Consider the following 21,824-nt stretch of genomic DNA (forward strand, 5'->3'; position numbering starts at 1 on the left):
GTGCCATCCCAGCCCCATACTGGTTCCATACTGGTTCCATACTGGTTCCTAACTGGTCCCAGTGCCCCATCCCAGTCTCATACTGGTCCCATACTGGTTTTTCCCCCCAGGCCACCCGTTCATCATGACCGTGGGTGACCCCCAGTGCCATCCCAGTGCCATCCCAGTGCCATCCCAGTGCCATCCCAGCCCCATACTGGTTCCATACTGGTTCCATACTGGTTCCTAACTGGTCCCAGTGCCATCCCAGTTCCATACTGGTCCCTAACTGGTCCCATACTGGTTTTCCCAGGCCACCCGTTCATCATGACCGTGGGTGACCCCCAGTGCCCCATCCCAGTGCCATCCCAGTGCCATACTGGTTCCATACTGGTCCCTAACTGGTCCCATACTGGTCTCCCCCCAGGCCACCCGTTCATCATGACCGTGGGCTGCGTGGCGGGGGACGAGGAGTCCTACGAGGTGTTCAAGGAGCTTTTCGACCCCGTGATCCAGGACAGGCACGGGGGGTACAAACCCACGGACAAGCACAAAACTGACCTCAACCACGAGAACCTCAAGGTGGGGAGGGGTCCTGGTGGGGTCCTGGGGGGTCCTGGGGGGGCTCAGGGGTGAGGGGGGTCCTGCAGGGTCAGGGGTCCCTGGCTGGGGGTACAAACCCACGGACAAGCACAAAACTGACCTCAACCACGAGAACCTCAAGGTGGGGAGGGGTCCCTGGGGGTCCTGGGGGGTCCTGGGGGTCCTGGGGGTCCTAGGGAGCTCAGGGGGTCCTGGGGGTCCCTGAGGTGAGGAGGGTCTGCAGGGTCAGGGGTCCCTGGGCTGGGGGTACAAACCCACGGACAAACACAAAACAGACCTCAACCACGAGAACCTCCAAGGTGGGGAGGGGTCCTGGGGTGTCCTGGGGGTCCTGGGGTCCTGGGGGTCCTGGGGGCTCAGGGGTTCAGGGGGAGGGCTCAGGGGTTTTTGGGGTCCCAGCCCCTCTCAGTGATATTTTGGGGTCTCAGGGGGTGAGGACCTGGACCCCAAGTGCGTGCTGGAGCAGCCGGGTGGCGCGCACGGGGCAGGTTCAAGGGTCCTGGGGGTTCTGTGGAGTTCAGGGTGTTTTTGGAGTCCCAGCCCCCTGATCGATGTTTTGGGGTCCCAGGGGGGTGAGGACCTGGACCCCAAGTACGTGCTGAGCAGCCGGGTGCGCACGGGCCGCTCCATCAAGGGAGTACTGGGGGCTCATGGGGGCTCAGGGGGCTCAGGGGGTTCTGTGGGTCTCAGGGCGTTCTGGACCCCTCAATCACATTTTGGGGTCCCAGGGGGGCGAGGACCTGGACCCCAAGTACGTGCTGAGCAGCCGGGTGCGCACGGGCCGCTCCATCAAGGGGTACTGGGGGTCTCAGGGTCCTAGGGGCTCCAGGGGGCTCAGGGGGGCTCAGGGGGTTTTGGCACCCCCTCAATCACATTTTGGGGTCCCAGGGGGGTGAGGACCTGGACCCCAAGTACGTGCTGAGCAGCCGGGTGCGTACGGGGCAGTTCAGGGGTGCTGGGGGGTTCCATCCCCCGGGGTCTCTCGGGGGGAGCTCAGGGTGTTTTTGGGGGGGTCCCAGCCCCTCATCAGTGATATTTTGGGGTCCCAGGGGGGCGAGGACCTGGACCCCAAGTACGTTCTGAGCAGCAGGGTGCGCACGGGCCGCTCCATCAAGGGGTACTCGCTGCCCCCCCACTGCAGCCGGGGCGAGCGCCGCGCCATCGAGAAGCTCTCGGTGCAGGGTGAGCCCCGGGGGCGTGGCCAGGGGCGGGGGCCTAAATGGGTGTGGTCGGGGGGTGTGGTGGGTGGGGAGTGTCTCGGTGGGTGTGGTGGGTGGGGAGTGGTTTGGGTGGGTGTGGTGGGTGGGGAGTGGCCTGGGTGGGTGTGGTGGAAGGGAGTGGCCTGGGTGGGTGTGGTGGGTGGGGAGTGGCCTGGGTGGGTGTGGTCGATGGGGAGTGGCCTCAGTGGGTGTGGTGGGTGGGAGTGGCCTGGGTGGGTGTGGCCCGTAGTGAGTGGGTGAGAAAGGAGAGGGTTTTGGGTGGTTTTGGGTGGGTTTGAGTGGATTTGGGGGTGGGTTTTGGGTGGGTTTTGAGTGGGGTTTGGGTGGTTTTGGGTGGGTTTGGATGGAGGGTTTTGGGTGAGTTTTGGGTGGATTTGGGGTGGGTTTGGGTGGATTTGGGTGGGTTTGGGTGGATTTGAGTGGGTTTGGGTGGGTTTGGGTGGGTTTGGATGGGAGGGTTTTGGGTGAGTTTTGGGTGGGTTTTGGGGTGGATTTGGGGTGGAGTTTAGGGCAGGTTTGGGTGGGTGGATTTGGGGTGGGTTTTGGGTGGGTTTGGGTGGGTGGTTTTGGGTACATTTGGGTGGGTTTTGGGGTGGGTTTTTGGGGCAGATTTGGGTGGGTTTTGGGTGGCTTTTGGGTGGATTTGGGTGGGTGGGTTTGGGGTGGGTTTGGATGGAGGGTTTTGGGGTGGGTTTGGGTGGGTTTGGGTGCATTTGGGTGGGTTTGGGTGGGTTTGGGTGCATTTGGGTGGGTTTAGGTGGTGGGATTTGGGGTGGGTTTGGGTGGGTTTTGGGTGCATTTGGGTGGGTTTAGGTGGGTGGTTTTCAATGGGGTTTTGGGTGGTTTTTCGGGGGGTTTGGGGGTGGGTTTTGATGGAGGGTTTTGGGTGGATTTGAGTGGATTTGGGGTGGGTTTAGGGCAGGTTTGGGTGGGTGGTTTGGGTGGGTTTGGGGGTTTTGCAGTGGGTTTTGGGTGCCTTTGGGTGGTTTGGGGTGGGTTTGGATGGAGGTTTGGGTGGGTTTGGTGGACTTGGGGTGGGTTTAGAGAGCGGGTTTGGGTGGATGTTGGTTTGGTGGGTTTGGGTGGATTTGGGGTGGGTTTAGGGCAGGTTTAGTGGGTGATTTTGGGTACATTTGGGTGGGTTTGGGTGGGTGATTTTGGGTACATTGGGTGGGTTTAGGTGGGGTTTGGGGTGGGTTTGGATGGAGGGTTTGGGTGGGTTTGGGTGGATTTGGGGGTGGGTTTGGGCCGATTGGGTGGGTGGTTTAGGTACATTTGGGTGGGTTTGGGTGGGTTTGGGTGCCTTTGGGTGGTTTTGGGGTGGGTTTTGATGGAGGGTTTGGGTGGATTTGAGTGGATTTGGGGTGGGTTTGGGTGGGTTTGGATGGAGGGTTTTGGGTGAGTTTTGGGTGGGTTTTGGGTGGATTTGGGGTGGGTTTTGGGCAGGTTTGGGTGGGTGGTTTTGGGTGGATTTGGGGTGGGTTTAGGGCAGGTTTGGGTGGGTGGTTTGGGTGGATTTGGTGGGTTTTGGGTGGGTTTGGGGATGTTTGGATGGAGGGTTTGGAGTGGGGTTGGGGTTGGATTTTTGTGAGTGGGTTTAGGGTAGGTTTAGGTGGGGTTTAGGGGTGGGTTTGGATGGAGGGTTTGGGGTGGGTTTTGGGGCAGTTTGGGTGGGGTTTGGGGTGGAGTTTGGAGGTGGGTTTTAGGGCAGATTTGGGTGGGTTTGGGTGAGTTTGGGTGGAGTGGTTTGGGTGAGTTTGAGTGGGTTTTGGGTGGGTTTTGGGTGGGTTTAGGGATGGGTGGTTTAGGGTGGGTTTGGGGTAGGTTTTTGGGGCAGGTTTGGGTGGGGTTTTGGGTGGGTTTGGTGGAGTGGTTTTCAGGTGGGTTTGGGTGGATTTGGGGTGGGGTTTAGGAGGTTTGGGTGGAGTGGTTTGGGGTGGGTTTTTGGGGTGAGGTTTGGGGTGGATTTGGGTGGGTTTGGGGTGGGTTTTGGGGTGGGTTTTGGGGCAGATTTGGGTGGGTTTGGGTGGGTTTGGGTGGTTTTGGGTGGGTTTTTGGGGCAGATTTGGGTGGGTTTTGGGTGGGCTGGTGGGTGGTCCCACTCAGATGGGCGTGTCCCTGGGTGGGCGTGTCCCACCTTGGGCGTGTCCCGGGTGGGCGTGTCCCACGATGGGCGTGTCCCTGACCCCGCCCCGCCCCTCCCAGCCTGGACGGGGAGTTCAAGGGCCGCTCCCACCCCACGAAGGGGGGTCCGTGGGTGGGCGTGTCCCACCTTGGGCGTGTCCTGGGTGGGCGTGTCCCACCTTGGGCGTGTCCATGAGTGGGCGTGTCCCCTGATGGGCGTGTCCCTGACCCCTCCCCCAGCCCTGAACAGCCTGGACGGGGAGTTCAAGGGCCGGTACTACCCCCTGAAGGCGATGACGGAGCAGGAGCAGCAGCAGCTCATCGACGACCACTTCCTCTTCGACAAGCCCGTGTCCCCCCTGCTGCTCGCCTCGGGCATGGCCCGCGACTGGCCCGACGCCCGCGGCATCTGGTGGGCACTGGGGGGCACTGGGAGGGACTGGGAGGGCACTGGGAGGGCACTGGGAGGACTGGGAGGCACTGGGAGGCACTGGGAGGGACTGGGAGGGCACTGGGAGGGCACTGGGGGGCACTGGGGGGCACTGGGAGGGACTGAGGGTGACTGGCCCGACGCCCGCGGCATCTGGTGGGCACTGGGAGGCACTGGGAGGCACTGGGGGCACTGGGAGGCACTGGAGGGGCACTGGGAGGGTCTGGGGGGACTGGGGGCACTGGGAGGACTGGCCTGACCCGCGGCATCTGGTGGGCACTGGGAGGCACTGGGAGGGCACTGGAGGGCACTGGGGAGGACTGGGAGGGACTGGGAGGGCACTGGGAGGGCACTGGGAGGGCACTAGGAGCGACTGGCCGACACGCGGCATCTGGTAGGGCACTGGGAGGCACTGGGAGGGACTGGCAGGCACCTGCGAGGGCATCTGGTGGGCACTGGGAGGCACTGGGAGGGACTGGGAGGGACTGGGAGGGCACTGGGAGGGCACTGGGAGGGACTGGCCCGACGCCCGTGGCATCTAGGAGGGCACTGGGACGGCACTGCGAGGCATCTGGCGGGCACTGGGAGGCACTGGGAGGCACTGGAAGGGCACTGGGAGGCACTGGGAGGGACTAGGAGAGACTGGCCTGACGCCCGCGGCATCTGGTGGGCACTGGGGGGCACTGGGAGGGCACTGGGAGGGCACTGAGGCACTGAGGGCACTGGGAGGGACTGGAGGGCACTGGGAGGGACTGGGAGGGCACTGGGAGGGCAACTGGGGGCGACTGGGGGGCGACTGGGGAAGGGGGGACGCAGCTGGCAGGGGAGAAAGGGGCACCCCCACACCTGGATCCCACCTGGGATGGGACAAAGGGGCACCCAGACCCCTGGATTGCCCCCTGGATCCCCCCTGGATCCCACCCAGGGGGGCAGAAAGGGCCCCCCCTCCCCATCTGTTCCCTGAGGGTGCCCGGGGGTCTCCCCGGGGGTCTCCCTGGGGGTCTCACCCCCCCCGTCTGTCCCCTGGGAGTCCCGTGGGGGTCCCGGGGGAGTTTCTGGGGGTACCCGGGGTCTCCCCTGGGGTCTCCCCGGGGGTCTCACCCCCCTCGTCTGTCCCCTGGGGGTCCCCTGGGGGTCCCCTGGGGGTCCCTGGGGATCCCGTGGGGGTTTCTGGGGGTCCCGTAGTGGTCCCCTGGGGGTCCTTGGGGATCCCGGGGGGGTCCCTGGAGGTCCCGGGGTGGTCCCTGGGGGTCTCCCCAAGGGTCTCACCCCCCCCGTTGTCCCCTGGGGGTCCCTGGGTTGCCCCTGGGATCCCGGGGGAGCCCGGCGTGGTTTCTGGGGGTCCCTGGAGGTCCCTGGGGTGCCCGGCGGGGTCCCTGGGTTGCCCCTGGGGGTCCTTGGGGTGCCCTGGGGGTTCCTGGGGGTCCCGGGGGCATCCCTGGAGGTCCCGGGGGGGTTTCTGGGGGTCCCTGGGGGTCCCAGGGGATCCCGGGGGTTTCTGGGGGTCCCGGGGTGTCCTGGGGTCTGACCCCCCTCTCCCCCCAGGCACAATGACAACAAGACGTTCCTGGTGTGGGTGAATGAGGAGGATCCCCTGAGGGGTCCCGGGGTGGTTTCTGGGGGTCCCTGGGGTGCTCTGGGGTCCAGGGGATCCTGGGTGGTCTCTGAGGGTCTCGGGGGTCCGGGGTTCTGGGGTCTGACCCGTCCCCCAGGCACAACGACAACAAGACGTTCCTGGTGTGGGTGAACGAGGAGGATCCCCTGAGGGTCCCTGGGGTGCCGTGGTGGTTTCTGGGGTCCCGGGGTTCTGGGGTCCTGGGGGTTTCTGAGGGCCTGACCCCCCTCTCCCCCCAGGCACAACGACAACAAGACGTTCCTGGTGTGGGTGAATGAGGAGGATCCCCTGAGGGGTTTCTGGGGGTCCCGGGGGTGCCGTGGTGGTCCCTGGGGGTCCCTGAGGTGCTCTGGGTGTCCCTGGTGGTCTCTGAGGTCCCGGGGGTCTGACCCCCCTCTCCCCCCAGGCACAATGACAACAAGACGTTCCTGGTGTGGATGAACGAAGAGGATCACCTCAGGGTCATCTCCATGCAGAAGGGAGGCAACATGAGGGACGTTTTCCGCCGCTTCTGCGTCGGCCTCAAGAAGGTGGGGGGGCATTTGGGGGGTGTGAGGGGGATTTGGGGGGCACAGGGGGGGATTTGGGGGCATGGGGGATTGGGGGTGTTGGAGGGATTTGGGGGTGATGAGGGCATTTTGGGGGCACAGGGGATTGGGGAGTGTTGGAGGATTTGAGGGATTTCAGGGATTTGGGGATTTGGGGGTGTGAGGGGATTTGGGGGATTTGTGAGGATTTGGGGGTATAGGGGATTTGGGGATTTGGGGGATTTGGGGATGTGGAGGGATTTGGGGGATTTGGGGATATTGGGGATTTTAGGGGATTTGGGGACGTAGGGGATTTGGGATATTGGAGGGATTTGGGAGTGTGAGGATTTGGGGATATTGGGGGCACAGGGGGATGTGGAGGAGATTTGGGGGTGTTAGGGGGCACAGGGGATTGGGGGTGTTGGAGGAATTTGAGGGATGTGGGGATGTGGAGGGATTTGGGGATTTGAGGGGATTTGGGGATTTGGGGATTTGGGGATATGAGGGCATTTTGGGGGCATAGGGGATTTGGGGAGTGTTGGAGGGATTTGGGGGATGTGGGGGACAAGGGGATTCAGGAGATGTGGGGATTTGGGGGTATTGGGGGATTTGGGGGGTTTGGGGAATCTGGGGTATGAGGGCATTTTGGGGGCACAGGGGATTGGGAGGTGTGGGGGTGTGAGGGGATTTGGGGGCACGGGGGATTTGGGGGTGTGGAGGGATTTGGGGATTTTGGGGGATCTGGGGACGTGGGGGGATTTGGGGGGATTTGGGGGATATTGGGGGATGTGGGGGGATTTTGGGGTATGAGGGATTTGGGTTCATGGAAGGATTTGGGGGCATTTGGGGATGGGGAGGGATTTTGAGGTATAGGGGATTTGGGGATATTGGGGGATTTGGGGGACATGGGGAGATTTGGGGGCTGTGAGGGGATTTGGGGATTTGGGGGATCTGGGGGTATTTGGGGGATTTTGGGGATATGGGGGATTTGGGGGATTTAGGGGATGTGAGGGATTTGGGGATTTGGGGGGATTTGGGGATTTGGGGAGTGTTGGAGGGTTTGGGGCTGTGAGGGGATTTGGGGTATGGGGGCATTTGGGGGATTTGGGGGTATTGGGGATTTGTGGGATTTGGGGGATTTGGGGATATGAGGGCATTTTGGGGGTGTAGGGGGATGTGGAGGGATTTGGGGGATGTGGAGGGATTTGTGGAATTTGTGGGATTTGTGGGATTTATGGGAATTTGTGGAATTTGTGGGGATTTGGGGTGATTTGTGGGATTTGTGTGAGATTTATGGGAATTTGGGGGATTTGTGGGATTTGTGGGATTTGGGGCTATTTTGGGGACACGTCCTGGGGGTCTCGGTGCCCGGGAGGCTCCGGGGGTGCTCTGGGGGTGCCCGGGGGTTCCCTGGGGGTGCTCTGGGGGTGCCCTGGGGGTGCCCTGGGGGTGCCCTGGGGGTGCCCTGGGGTGCCCTGGGGGTGCCCCGGGGGTGCCCTGGGGGTTCTCTGGGGTGCCCTGGGGGTGCCCTGGGGGTGCCCTGAGCCCTCCTGACCCCCCCCCCAGATCGAGGAGATCTTCAAGAAGGCCGGGCACCCCTTCATGTGGACCGAGCACCTGGGCTACATCCTGACCTGCCCCTCCAACCTGGGCACGGGGCTGAGGGGAGGGGTCCACGTCAGGCTGCAGCACCTCAGCCAGCACCCCAAATTCGAGGAGATCCTCAAGAGGCTCCGCCTGCAGAAACGGGGCACAGGTGGGGACCTAAAACACCCAAAACCAGCCTAAAACACCCCAAAAACCACCCCAAACAGCCCCAAAACCACCCCAAAAACAACCAAAAAACAGCCCCAAAAAACACCCCAAAAACAGCCCAAACCACCTCAGCCAGCACCCCAAATTCGAGGAGATCCTCAAGAGGCTCCGCCTGCAGAAACGGGGCACAGGTGGGGACCCCAAACACCCCAAAATCACCCCAAAAAATAACCCAAAATCACCCCAAAAATAGCCCCAAACCACCCCAAAGCACCTCAGCCAGCACCCCAAATTCGAGGAGATCCTCAAGAGGCTCTGCCTGCAGAAACGGGGCACAGGTGGGGACCCAAAAACACCCAAAAAAACACACCTAAAATAACCCAAAACACACCTAAAATAGCCCAAAATCACCCCAAACCACCTCAGCCAGCACCCCAAATTCGAGGAGATCCTCAAGAGGCTCCGCCTGCAGAAACGGGGCACAGGTGGGGACCTAAAACACCCCAAAAACAGCCTAAAACAGCCCCAAAAACCACCCCAAACCACCTCAGCCAGCACCCCAAATTCGAGGAGATCCTCAAGAGACTCCGCCTGCAGAAACGGGGCACAGGTGGGGACCCCCAAAAAACACCCCATAAATAACCCAAAAAACACCCCAAAAAATAACCCAAAACCAATCCCAAAAACACCCCTAAAAAACCCCCCTAAAACACCCCCAAAACAACCCCCAAAACCAACCCCAAAACAACCAAAAAAACACCAGAAAAACACCCCCAAAACAACAAAAAAACCCCACCTAAAACAACCCCAAAAACCACCCCCAAAACACCCCCAAGAACACCCCAAAAACAACCAAACAAACACCCGAAAAATACCCCCAAAAAACATCCCAAAACCACCCCCAAAAACCACCCCAAAAAACACCCCAAAAAACACCCCAAAAAAACCACCCCAAAACCACCTCAAAACCACCCCAAAAAAAACCCCAAAACACCTCAAAACTACCCCAAAAAAACACCCCAAAACACCTCAAAACCAATCCCAAAACCACCCCAAAAAACACCTCAAAAACACCCCAAAATCAACCTCGAAAAACACCCAAAAAACCACCCCCAAAACAAACCCAAAAATACCCCAAAAAAAAACACCCCCAAAACACCCCAAAAAACACCCCAAAAACACCCCCAAAAACCACCCCAAAACCACCTCAAAACCACCCCAAAAAAACTCCTAAAAAAAACCCAAAAAACCACCCCAAAAACCACCCCAAAAGCAACCCCAAAAACACCAAAAAAACCAACCCCAAAACACCCCCAAAACACCCCCAAAACACCCCTAAAACCAGTGCCCAAAACACCCCAAAAATCAACCCCAAAACATCCCCAAAAATCAACCCCAAAACACCCCAAAAATCAACCCCAAAACACCCCAAAAATCAACACCAAAACACCCCAAAACACCCCAGAAAATCCCCAAAATCAACTCCCAAAAACACCCCAAAATCAACCCCAAAACACCCCCAAAAATCAACCCCAAAACACCCCCAAAAATCAACCCCAAAACACCCCAAGAAACACCCTAAAGCACCCCAAAAATCAACCCCAGAACACCCCCAAAATCAACCCTAAAACACCCCCAAAACACCCCAAAAATCAACCCCAAAACACCCCAAAAATCGACCCCAAAACACCCCAAAAATCGAACCCAAAACACCCCAAAAATCAACCCCAAAACACTCCCAAAATCGACCCCAAAACACCCCAAAAATCGAACCCAAAACACCCCAAAAATCAACCCCAAAACACCCCAAAAATCAACCCCAAAACACCCCCAAAATCAACTCCAAAACACCCCCAAAAATCAACCCCAAAACACCCCAAAAATCAACCCCAAAAATCAACCCCAAACACCCCCAAAAAAACCCCAGAAAACCCCCAAAAATCGACCCCAAAACACCCCAAAAATCAACCCCAAAACACCCCCAAAATCAACCCCAAAACACCCCCAAAAATCAACCCCAACCCCTCCAAAAATCAACCCCCAAAAATCAACCCCAAAACACCCCCAAAAATCAACCCCAAACCACCCCAAAAATCAACCCAAAAACACCCCCAAAAATCGACCCCAAAACACCCCCAAAAATCAACCCCAAACCACCCCAAAAATCAACCCCAAAAATCAACCCCAAACACCCCCAAAAATCAACCCCAAAACACCCCCAAAAATCAACCCCAAAACACCCCAAAAATCAACCCCCTAACCACCCCCAAAATCAACCCCCAAAACACCCCAAAAATCGACCCCCAAACACCCCAAAAATCAACCCCAAAACCAACCCAAAAACCCCCCAGAAAACCCCCAAAAATCAACCCCAAAACACCCCAAAAATCAACCCCAAACACCCCCAAAAATCTGGTGGTCCCTGGGGGTCCCTGGGGGTCTCTGGGGGTCTCTGGGGGGCTCTGGGCGTCCCCGAGGGTCCCTGGGGGGGTCTCTGGTGGTCTCTGGTGGTCCCTGGTGGTCCCTGGTGGTCTCTGGGGGTCCCTGGGGGTGTCCCTGGGGGTCTCTGGGGGTCTCTAACCCCAATTTCCCCCCAGGGGGGGTGGACACGGCTGCGGTGGGCGCGGTGTTCGACATCTCCAACGCGGACCGCCTGGGATGGGCTGGGCTGTGATGGGGATGGGTGGGGATGGGTGGGGATGGGCAGGGTGGGTGGTCGGTGCTGGGGGTCTCTGGGGTCTCTAACCCCATTTTAACCCCAGGGGTGGACACGGCGGCGGTGGGCGCGGTGTTCGACATCTCCAACGCGGACAGGCTGGGATGGGCTGGGCTGGGATGGGATGGGTGGGGATGGGCAGTGCCGGAGGGGTCCCTGGGGGTCTCTGGGGGTCTCTGGGGGTCTCTAACCCCATTTTAACCCCCAGGGGTGGACACGGCGGCGGTGGGCGCGGTGTTCGACATCTCCAACGCTGGACCGGCCGGGCTGGGCTGGGATGGGCTGGGCTGGGCTGTGATGGGTGGGGATGGGCAGTGCCGGGGGTCTCTGGGGTCCCTGGGGTCCCTGGGGTCTCTAACCCCATTTTAACCCCCAGGGGGTGGACACGGCTGCGGTGGGCGCGGTGTTCGACATTTCCAACGCGGACAGGCCGGGATGGGATGGGCTGGGCAGTGCCGGGCAGTGCTGGGGGTCTCTGGGGTTCCTGGGGTCTCTGGGGGTCTCTGGGGGTCTCTAACCCCATTTTAACCCCCCAGGGGGGGTGGACACGGCTGCGGTGGGCGCGGTGTTCGACATCTCCAACGCGGACAGGCTGGGATGGGATGGGTGGGGATGGGCTGGACTAGGATGAGCAGTGATGGGTGGGGATGGGGATGGGGTGGGGATGCTCTGGGGGTCTCTGGGGTCTCTAACTCATTTTAACCCCCAGGGGTGGACACGGCTGCGGTGGGCGCGGTGTTCGACATCTCCAACGGGGACAGGCTGGGATGGGATGGGCTGGGCTGGGCTGGGCTGGGTTAGGATGAGCAGTGATGGGTGGGGATGGGGATGGGTAGGGGATGCTCTGGGGGGTCTCTGGGGGTCTCTAACCCCAATTTCCCCCCAGGGGGGGTGGACACGGCCGCGGTGGGCGCGGTGTTCGACATCTCCAATGCGGACAGGCTGGGCTGGCTGTGATGGGTGGGGATGGGATGAGCAGGGATGGGCAGTGCCGGGGGTTCCTAGGGTCTCTGGGGTCTCTAACCTCAATTCCCCAGGGGGTGGACACGGCGGCGGTGGGCGCGGTGTTCGACATCTCCAACGGGGACAGCCTGGGATGGGATGGGATGGGCAGTGCCGGGCAGTGATGGGTGGGGATGGGGATGGGTGGGGATGGGTGGGGATGCTCTGGGGTCTCTGGGGTCTCTAACCCCAATTTCCCCCCAGGGGGGGTGGACACGGCTGCGGTGGGCGCGGTGTTCGACATCTCCAACGCGGACCGGCCGGGATGGGATGGGATGGGCTGGGCTGGGCTGTGATGAGCGGGGTTGGGCAGTGCTGGGGGTTCCTGGGGGTCTCTGGGGGTCTCTAACCCCAATTTCCCCGCAGGGGGGGTGGACACGGCTGCGGTGGGCGCGGTGTTCGACATCTCCAACGCGGACCGCCTGGGTTTCTCGGAGGTGGAGCAGGTGCAGATGGTGGTGGACGGAGTGAAGCTGATGGTGGAGATGGAGAAGAAGCTCGAGCAGAAGCAGCCGATCGACGACATGATCCCCGCGCAGAAATAGGGGCCAGGGACCTCCGGGACCCCCCACACCTGGGACCCCCCGAGAGGGGAAAAGGACCCCTGACCCCAAAAAACCCCCATGGACCGGCCCCACAAACGCTGCTGGTCCTGACGTGGCCCTGAGTGGGGTTTTCTTTTTGGGGGAAATGTGGGGGGTTGGGGGCATCAAAGCCCCCTCGGGAGGGTCTCGAGGATCTGATCCCCCACCCGGACCCCTCCACCGGTGAGGACCCCCAAATGTCCCACGAGCCTGTGGGGAGCCCCAAATCCCCCCAACCCGTGGGGGTCCCCAAATCTCCCCGAGCCCCCAACCTGTAGGGGACCCCTAAATCTCCCCGAGCCCCCCCAATCGGTGGGGACCCCAAATCTCCCCTGAGCCCCCAGCCCGTGGGGGACCCCAAATCTCCTCTGAGCCCCCAATCGGTGGGGACCTCCAAATGTCCCCCCTGACCCGTGGGGACCCCAAATGTCACCGGAGCCCCCATTCGTGGGGACCCCCAAATGTCCCCGTGACCCTGTGGGGACCCTCAAATCTCCCCATCCCCCTTCGACCCCATGGGGTCCCCAAATCCCCCCGACCCGTGGGGACCCCCAAATCTCCCCTAGCCCCCTGCAAGGTGGGGACCCCCAAATGTCACCCGAGTCCCCCAACCTGTGGGGCCCCCAAATCTCCCCAATTCCCCTCGACCCCGTGGAGACCCCCAAATCTCCCCGAGCCCCCCCAATAGGTGGGGACCCCCAAATATCCCCGAGCCCCCCAACCTGTAGGGACCCCCAAATCTCCCTGAGCCCCCCAAGGTGGGGACCTCCAAATCTCCCCGAGAACCCCCAACCTGTGGGGCCCCCAAATCCCCTCCGACCTGTGGGGACCCCAAATCTTCCCTGAGCCCCCCAACCCGTGGGGACCCCCAAATCCCCTGACCTCGTGGGGGTCCCCAAATCTCCCTGAGCCGCCCCCACTTCGTGGGGACCCCCAAATCTCCCCAGAGCCCCCAATCGGTGGGGGACCCCAAATGTCCCCCCTGACCCGTGGGGACCCCAAATGTCACCGGAGCCCCCTAAAGGTGGGACCCCCAAATCTTCCTCTAACCCCCCATCTTTGGGACCCCAAATCTTCCTCAACCCCCCATTTTTGGGACCCCAAATCTTCCTTCTTAACCCCCATCTTTGGGACCCCAAATCTTCCTCTAAACCCCCCCATCTTTGGGACCCCAAATCTTCCTCTAAACCCCCTCCCCATTTTTGGGACCCCCAAATCTCCCTCTAAAACCCCCATTTTTGGGACCCCCAAACCTCCTTTACCCCCCCATCTTTGGGACCCCAAATCTTCCTCATTCCCCCTCCCCATTTTTGGGACCCCCAAATCTTCCCCCAATCCCTCCCCATTTTTGGGACCCCTAAACCTCCTTTACCCCCCATTTTGGGACCCCAAATCTTCCCCAATCCCCTCCCCCATTTTTGCCCCCCCCTGCGGCTCCGTCCCACGGGATTTTGTGCTGAATCCCCAAAATTCCCGGAATTCCCGGAATTCCCGTGGGGGAGGGCACAAGGACCCCTTTGTCCCGCGGGTGCGTGGGGGTCCCCGTGAGGGCCGGGGGGGTCCCGGAGCCACTTCCCGGCAGAGCCGCCGACGGGGGAGCGACCCCTGAGGTGGGGGACCCGAGGGGCGTTTTGGGGGCTGGAAGGGGGTCTGGGGGTCTCTGGGATGGATTTTGGGGTTTTGGGGTCTGGAAGGGGTCTGGGGTCTCTGGGATGGGATTTTTGGGGATTGGGGTCTCTGGGATGGATTTTTGGGGATTTGGGGTCTCTGGGTTGGATTTTTGGGGATTTGGGGTCTCTGGGATGGGATTTTTGGGATTTGGGGGTCTCTGGGATGGATTTGGGGGGTTTTGGGGGGCTGGAACGGGGTCTGGGGTCTCTGGGATGGGGTTTGGGGATTTGGGGGGCTGGGAGGGGGTTTTGGGGGCTGGGGGAGTTTTGGGGAGCAGGAACGAGGTTTGGGGGGGCTGGAAGGGGTCTGGGGTCTCTGGGATGGATTTTGGGGATTTGGGGGGTCCTAGGAGGGGTTTTGGGGGATTTGGGGTCTCTGGGATGGATTTTGGGGGTTTTGGGGGCTGGAAAGGGTCTGGGGTCTCTGGGTTGGGATCTCTGGGATTGGGTCTCTGGGGATTTGGGGGCTTGGGGTCTCTGGGCTGGGATTTTGGGGTTGGGGGTCTGGGGTTTTTGGGGAATTTTGGGCGGGGTCTCTGGGCTGATTTTGGGGATTGGGGTCTCTGATGGGATTTGAGTTCTGGTCTGGGGGCTGGGATTTTGGGAAGTTTCAGGAAGTCTGGGGTCTCTGGGCTGGGATTTTTGGGATTTGGGGTCTCTGGGCTGGATTTTGGGGGGTTAGGGAGTCTCTGGGTTGGGATTTTTGGGGATTTGGGGGTCTCTGGGCTGGATTTTTGGGAATTTGGGGGATTTTGGGGAATTTGGGGGTCTCTGGGCTGGATTTTGGGGGATTTGGGGCTCTCTGGGTTGGATTTTTTGGGATTTGGGGGTCTCTGGGCTGGGATTTTTGGGAATTTGGGGTCTGGGGGTCTCTGGGATGGGATTTTTGGGGATTTTGGGGTCTCTGGGTTGGGATTTTTGGGGATTTGGGGGTCTCTGGGTTGGGATTTTTTTGGAATTTGGGGGTCTCTGGGCTGGATTTTTGGGGATTTGGGGGATTTTGGGGTCTCTGGGCTGGATTTTTTGGGGATTTGGGGGATTTGGGGGTCTCTGGGTTGGGATTTTTGGGGATTTGGGGGTCTCTGGGCTGGGATTTTTGGGAATTTGGGAGTCTCTGGGTTGGGATTTTTTGGGATGTGGGGGTCTCTGGGATGGGATTTTTTGGGATTTGGGGGTCTCTGGGATGGATTTTGGGAGATTTGGGGGTCTCTGGGCTGGGATTTTTGGGAATTTGGGGTCTCTGGGATGGATTTTTTGGGATTTGGGGGTCTCTGGGCTGGGATTTTTGGGAATTTGGGGGTCTCTGGGCTGGGATTTTTTTGGGATTTGGGGGATTTGGGGGTCTCTGGGATGGATTTTGGGGGGATTTGGGGGTCTCTGGGCTGGGATTTTTTTGGGATTTGGGGGATTTGGGGGTCTCTGGGATGGGATTTTTGGCATTTTGGGGATTTGGGGGTCTCTGGGCTGGGATTTTTGGGATTTGGGGGTCTCTGGGCTGGATTTTGGGGTCTCTGGGTTGGGATTTTTGGGATTTGGGGGTCTCTGGGTTGGGATTTTTGGGGATTTGGGGGTCTCTGGGCTGGATTTTTGGGAATTTGGGGGATTTGGGGGTCTCTGGGATGGGATTTTTGGCATTTTGGGGATTTGGGGGTCTCTGGGCTGGGATTTTTGGGATTTGGGGGTCTCTGGGCTGGATTTTGGGGTCTCTGGGTTGGGATTTTTGGGATTTGGGGGTCTCTGGGTTGGGATTTTTGGGGATTTGGGGGTCTCTGGGCTGGATTTTGGGGTCTCTGGGCTGGGATTTTGGGGGATTTGGGAGTCTCTGGGATGGATTTTTGGGAATTTGGGGGATTTTGGGGTCTCTGGGCTGGATTTTTGGGAATTTCGGGGTCTCTGGGCTGGGATTTTTTGAGATTTGGGGGTCTCTGGGCTGGGATTTTTGGGATTTGGGGGTCTCTGGGCTGGGATTTTTTGGGATTTGGGGGTCTCTGGGTTGGGATTTTTGGGAATTTGGGGGTCTCTGGGCTGGATTTTTGGGGATTTGGGGGTCTCTGGGCTGGATTTTTGGGAATTTGGGGGTCTCTGGGTTGGGATTTTTGGGATTTGGGGGTCTCTGGGATGGGGTTTGGGGGATTTTGGGGTCTCTGGGATGGGATTTTTGGGAATTTGGGGGTCTCCGTTTCCCTTTTCCAGGACCTGCAGAGCCCCCTCCCCCCCTTTTGCCACCACCGCGGGACTCCCCGGGACCCCCCAAAAGAGGAACCTCCCATCCCCCCCGTCATGGAGGTGAGGGAGTTGGGACTGGGATGGACTGGGATGGACTGGGATGGACTGGGGTGGACTGGGATGGACTGGGATGGACTGGGATGGACTGGGATGGACTGGGGTGGACTGGGATGGACTGGGATGGACTGGGATGGGCTGGGATTGACTGGGATGGACTGGGATGGACTGGGATTGACTGGGGGGGACTGGGATGGACTGGGGTGGACTGGGATGGGTTTTGATTGACTGGGATGGACTGGGATGGACTGGGATGGACTGGGATGGACTGGGATGAACTGGGATGGGATGACTGGGATGGACTGGGATGGACTGGGATGTGACTAGGAGCTCATGGTGGTCATGGGGTGACTGGGATGGACCGTGACGGACTGGGATGGACTGGGATGGGTTGGGATGGGTTGGGATGGACTGGGGTGAACTGGGATGGACTGGGATGCACTGGGGGGTGACGGTGACCCCCCCCCCAGGAGCTGATCAAGGTGGGCTTGGGGGGCACTGGGATGGACTGGGATGGACTGGGATGGACTGGGATGGGTTGGGATGGGTTGGGATGCACTGGGATGCACTGGGATGGACTGGGATGAACTGGGATGAACTGGGATGAACTGGGAGGTGATGGTGACCCCCCCCCAGGAGCTGATCGAGGTGGGCTCGGGGCCCGACGTGCAGGGCCGTGGGGGATCGGGGGGGCACTGGGATGGACTGGGATGGGTTTTGATGGACTGGGATGGACTGGGGTGAACTGGGATGAACTGGGATGAACTGGGATGAACTGGGAGTGCTGGTGACCTCCCAGGAGCTGATCGAGGTGGGCTCAGGCCCGACTGGGATGGACTGGGGGCACTGGGATGGACTGGGATGGACTGGGATGGGTTTTATGCACTGGGATGAACTGGGGTGAACTAGGATGAACTGGGATGGACTGGGAGTGATGGTGACCTGCCTGGACCCCCCAGGAGCTGATCGAGGTGGGCTCGGGGCCCGACGTGCTGGGCCGGGGGGGCACTGGGATGGACTGGGATGGACTGGGATGGGTTTTGATTGACTGGGATGAACTGGGATGAACTGGGAGGTGATGGTGACCCCCCCCCAGGAGCTGATCGAGGTGGGCTCTGGGCCCGACGTGCTGGGCCGGGGGGGCACTGGGATGGACTGGGATGGACTGGGATGCACTGGGATGGACTGGGATGGACTGGGATGGACTGGGGGGGTCAGGGGGTGTAACAATGACCCCCCCAGGAGCTGATCGAGGTGGGCTCTGGGCCCGACGTGCTGACTGGGGGCACTGGGATGGACTGGGATGGACTGGGATGGACTGGGGTGAACTGGGATGGACTGGGATGGACTGGGGTGAACTGGGATGAACTGGGAGGTGATGATGACCCCCCCCCAGGAGCTGATCGAGGTGGGCTCGAGCCGACGTGTGACCGGGTGCACTGGGATGGACTGGGATGAACTGGGATGGACTGGGGTGAACTGGGATGGACTGGGATGGACTGGGATGAACTGGGATGGACTGGGGTGAACTGGGATGAACTGGGATGAACTGGGATGAACTGGGAGGTGATGATGACCCCCCCCCAGGAGCTGATCGAGGTGGGCTCTGGGCCCGACGTGCTGGGCCGGGGGGGCACTGGGATGGACTGGGATGAACTGGGATGAACTGGGATGAACTGGGGTGAACTGGGATGAACTGGGATGGACTGGGATGGACTGGGATGAACTGGGAGGTGATGGTGCCCCCCCCCAGGAGCTGATCGAGGTGGATCTGGGCCACGTACTGAGGACTGAGACTGGGCAGCCTGGGATGGACTGGGATGGACTGGGATGAACTGGGATGAACTGGGATGAACTGGGAGGTGATGGTGACCCCCCCCCAGGAGCTGATCGAGGTGGGCTCTGGGCCCGACGTGCTGGGCCGGGGGGGCACTGGGATGGACTGGGATGGGTTTTGATGGACTGGGGTGAACTGGGATGGACTGGGATGGACTGGGGTGAACTGGGATGAACCGGGATGAACTGGGATGAACTGGGGGATGATGGTGACCCCCCCCCAGGAGCTGATCGAGGTGGGCTCTGGGCCCGACGTGCTGGGCCGGGGGCTCCGCCTGGGCCGCGACTCGGGGGGGATTTTCGTGGCCGAGGCCCCAAAAACGCTGAGGCTGCACCAGGGTGAGACTGGGAGCACTGGGAGGCACTGGGAGGGACTGGGAGGGCACTGGGAGGGGATTGGGAGGGACTGGGAGGCACTGGGAGGGGATTGGGAGGGGATTGAGGGGTACTGGGAGCACTGGGAGGGCACTGAGAGGGCATTGGGAGGACTGGGAGGGCAATGGGAGGACTGGGAGGGGATTGGGAGGGGATTGAGGGGCACTGGGAGCACTGGGAGGCACTGGGAGGGCACTGGGAGGGGATTGGGAGGGGATTGGGAGGGACTGGGAGGGGATTGGGAGGGACTGGGAGGGCACTGGGAGCACTGGAGGGCACTGGGATGACCCTGGGGGGCACTGGGACACACTGGAGTGACCCGGGGGGGGGCACTGGGGTGTACTGGGATGAACTGGGATGAACTGGGGAGGGGTCCCCGCAGGTGACCGCGTGCTGGGGGCGCGGGTCTGGTCTGAGGGCGCCCTGAGGCCGTGCTGGGGGCACTGGGACACACTGGGACGCACTGGGGTGACTCCAGGAGGGCACTGGGGTGAACTGGGGTGTACTGGGATGAACTGGGGGGGTCCCCGCAGGTGACCGCATGCTGGGGGCGCGGGTCTGGTTCGAGGGGGCTCCCCTGAGGCCGTAGCTGGGAGGCACTGGGAGGCACTGGGGATGCACTGGGGATGCACTGGGACACACTGGGGTGTACTGGGCTGAACTGGGATGAACTGGGGGGGGTCCCCGCAGGTGACCTGCGTGCTGGGGGCGCGGGTCTGGTTCGAGGGGGCCCCCCCGAGGCCGTGCTGGGGATCACTGGGGTGTACTGGGACACACTGGGGATGCACTGGGACACACTGGGATGAACTGGGATGAACTGGGATGAACTGGGGGGGTCCCCGCAGGTGACCGCGTGCTGGGGGCGCGGGTCTGGTTCGAGGGGGCCCCCCCGAGGCCGTACTGGGGGGCACTGGGGTGTACTGGGAGGCACTGGGGTGACTCCAGGAGAGCACTGGGATGAACTGGGGTGTACTGGGATGAACTGGGATGAACTGGGGGGGTCCCCGCAGGTGACCGCGTGCTGGGGGCGCGGGTCTGGTTCGAGGGGGCCCCCCCCGAGGCCGTGCTGGGGGGCACTGGGACACACTGGGGGGGCACTGGGAGGCACTGGGGTGTACTGGGATGAACTGGGATGAACTGGGAGGGGTCCCCGCAGGTGACCGCGTGCTGGGGGCGCGGGTCTGGTCTGAGGGGCCTCCGAGGCCGTGCTGGGGATCACTGGGGTGTACTGGGATGTACTGGTGTGACCCCGGGGGGGCACTGGGATGAACTGGGATGAACTGGGATGAACTGGGATGAACTGGGATGAACTGGGGAGGGGTCCCCGCAGGTGACCGCGTGCTGGGGGCGCGGGTCTGGTTCGAGGGGGCCCCCCCCGAGGCCGTACTGGGGGTGTACTGGGACACACTGGGGATGCACTGGGATGCACTGGGATGAACTGGGCTGAACTGGGAGGGGTCCCCGCAGGTGACCGCGTGCTGGGGGCGCGGGTCTGGTTCGAGGGGGCCCCCCCCGAGGCCGTGCGGAGGCTCCTGGAGGGGGCGGGGGGGCTCCGCGTGGCGCTCTGGCTGAGGAGACCCCCGAGCCCCCCCGAGACCCCCGAGGGGCTCCGGGACAGAGGGACCCGAGGGGTGAGAAAAGGGGGGGGTCCTCGTGGATTTGGGGGGGTCCCCATGGATGAGGAGGGTCCCTCTGGGTGGGGGTCCTCTGGATTGGGGGGGTTCCTGGTGGATTTGGGATGGGGGTCCCCTTGGATTTGAGGGGGTCCCTGTGGATTTGGGGGAGGTCCCATTGGATTTGGGGGGTCCCGGGTGGGAGGGTTCCCTCTGGATTTGGGATGAGAGGTCCTGTGGATTTGGGGGGTTCCTGGTGGATTTGGGATGGGGGTCCCCTTGGATTTGGGGGGTCCCCTTGGATTTGGGATGGGAGGGGGTCCGTCTGGAATTGGGGGGTCCCTGTGGATGGGGGTCCCTCTGGGTGTGTGGGGTTCCTGGATTTGGGGGTCCTCTATGGATTTGGGGGGTCCTGTGGATTTAGGGTAGGGGGTCCCCATGGATTTGGGGTGGAGGGGGTCCCCATGGATTTGGGGGTCCTGTGGATTTGGGGGTCACTGTGGATTTGGGGAGAGGGTCCTGGTGGATTTGGGATGGGGGCCTTGGATTTGAGGAGGGGGTCCCTTGGATTTGGGAGGTCCCCGTGGATTTGGGATTGGGGGGTCCTGTGGATGGGGGGTCCCTCTGGGTGTGTGGGGGTTCCTGTGGATTTGGGGGGTCCCTGTGGATTTGGGGGTCCTGGTGGATGACAGGGGTCCCCTTGGATTTGGGAGAGGGTCCCCATGGATTTGGGGGGGTCCTGTGATTTGGGATGGGGGCCCCTTGGATTTGGAGGTGGGGTCCCTTGGATTTGGGATGGGGGTCCTGTGGATGGGGGGCTTCCCATGGATTTGGGAAGTGGGAGGGGGTCCTGTGACTCCAGGACTGGGCTGGGGGAGGGTCCTGAGTTCCATCTCCCCTCTCCCCTTTTTCGCCCCCCTGTCCCCCTTTTCCCCCTTCTCCCCCTTTCCAGACCCTCCCTCCCGGCGCCCCCAAGAAGGCGCCCCGCCCCGGAAGGACCCCGGCCCTCCCCCTCCTCGCTTTCCCTGGAATTGGCTCTTCCCGAACTGCCCAGGAAGCCCCCAGGACGGCCCCAGAGCACGACCCCCCCTGCCCGGACCCCCCTGCGGACCCCCTGGGACCCCCAGGGACCCCCGGGGCCCCGCCTGCCCCCATGGAAGTGTCGGCCCCTCGGGGGTCTCTGGGGCTGAGCCCCCCAGCTCGGGGGAGGGCCGGGGGCTTCCTGGGCTTCGTGGCCATGACCCCGAGACCACCCCAGGACCACCCCCCCTCCCCTCCCCAACGAGACCCCCAAATTCCGCCTGCCCCGCCTGGGGTGGGCGCTGGGAAGCGCCTCGGGACCCCCACGGCCGAGGGACCCCCCAGCGCCGAGGACCCCCCAACGCCGAGGACCCCCACACGCCGTAGGACCCCGGGGCCGGAGCTGCCTTTGGGGGTCGCGGGGGCCCCCAAGCTGAGGTCCCCAGGGTGGTCCTGGCGCCTCGGGGACCCC

The 21,824-nt window shown here is 61.7% G+C and overlaps 1 protein-coding gene across 1 annotated transcript; it reads left to right on the forward strand.

Annotated features, from left to right (window-relative positions):
- Positions 1–292: 292 nt before the first annotated feature.
- Positions 293–12,516, forward strand: LOC126649861 (creatine kinase M-type-like; the record flags this gene model as incomplete). The annotated part of the gene is made up of 6 exons (XM_050334214.1): positions 293–561; positions 1,632–1,764; positions 4,167–4,338; positions 6,378–6,501; positions 8,065–8,254; positions 12,338–12,516. Coding segments are annotated over 6 exons (1,067 nt in total), but the record flags the coding sequence as incomplete, so codon positions are not given.
- Positions 12,517–21,824: the final 9,308 nt, after the last annotated feature.

Source organism: Myiozetetes cayanensis, unplaced genomic scaffold, assembly GCF_022539395.1.
Source record: "Myiozetetes cayanensis isolate MyiCay16 unplaced genomic scaffold, myiCay2020 scf504, whole genome shotgun sequence".
NCBI classification, from domain to species: Eukaryota; Metazoa; Chordata; class Aves; order Passeriformes; family Tyrannidae; genus Myiozetetes; species Myiozetetes cayanensis.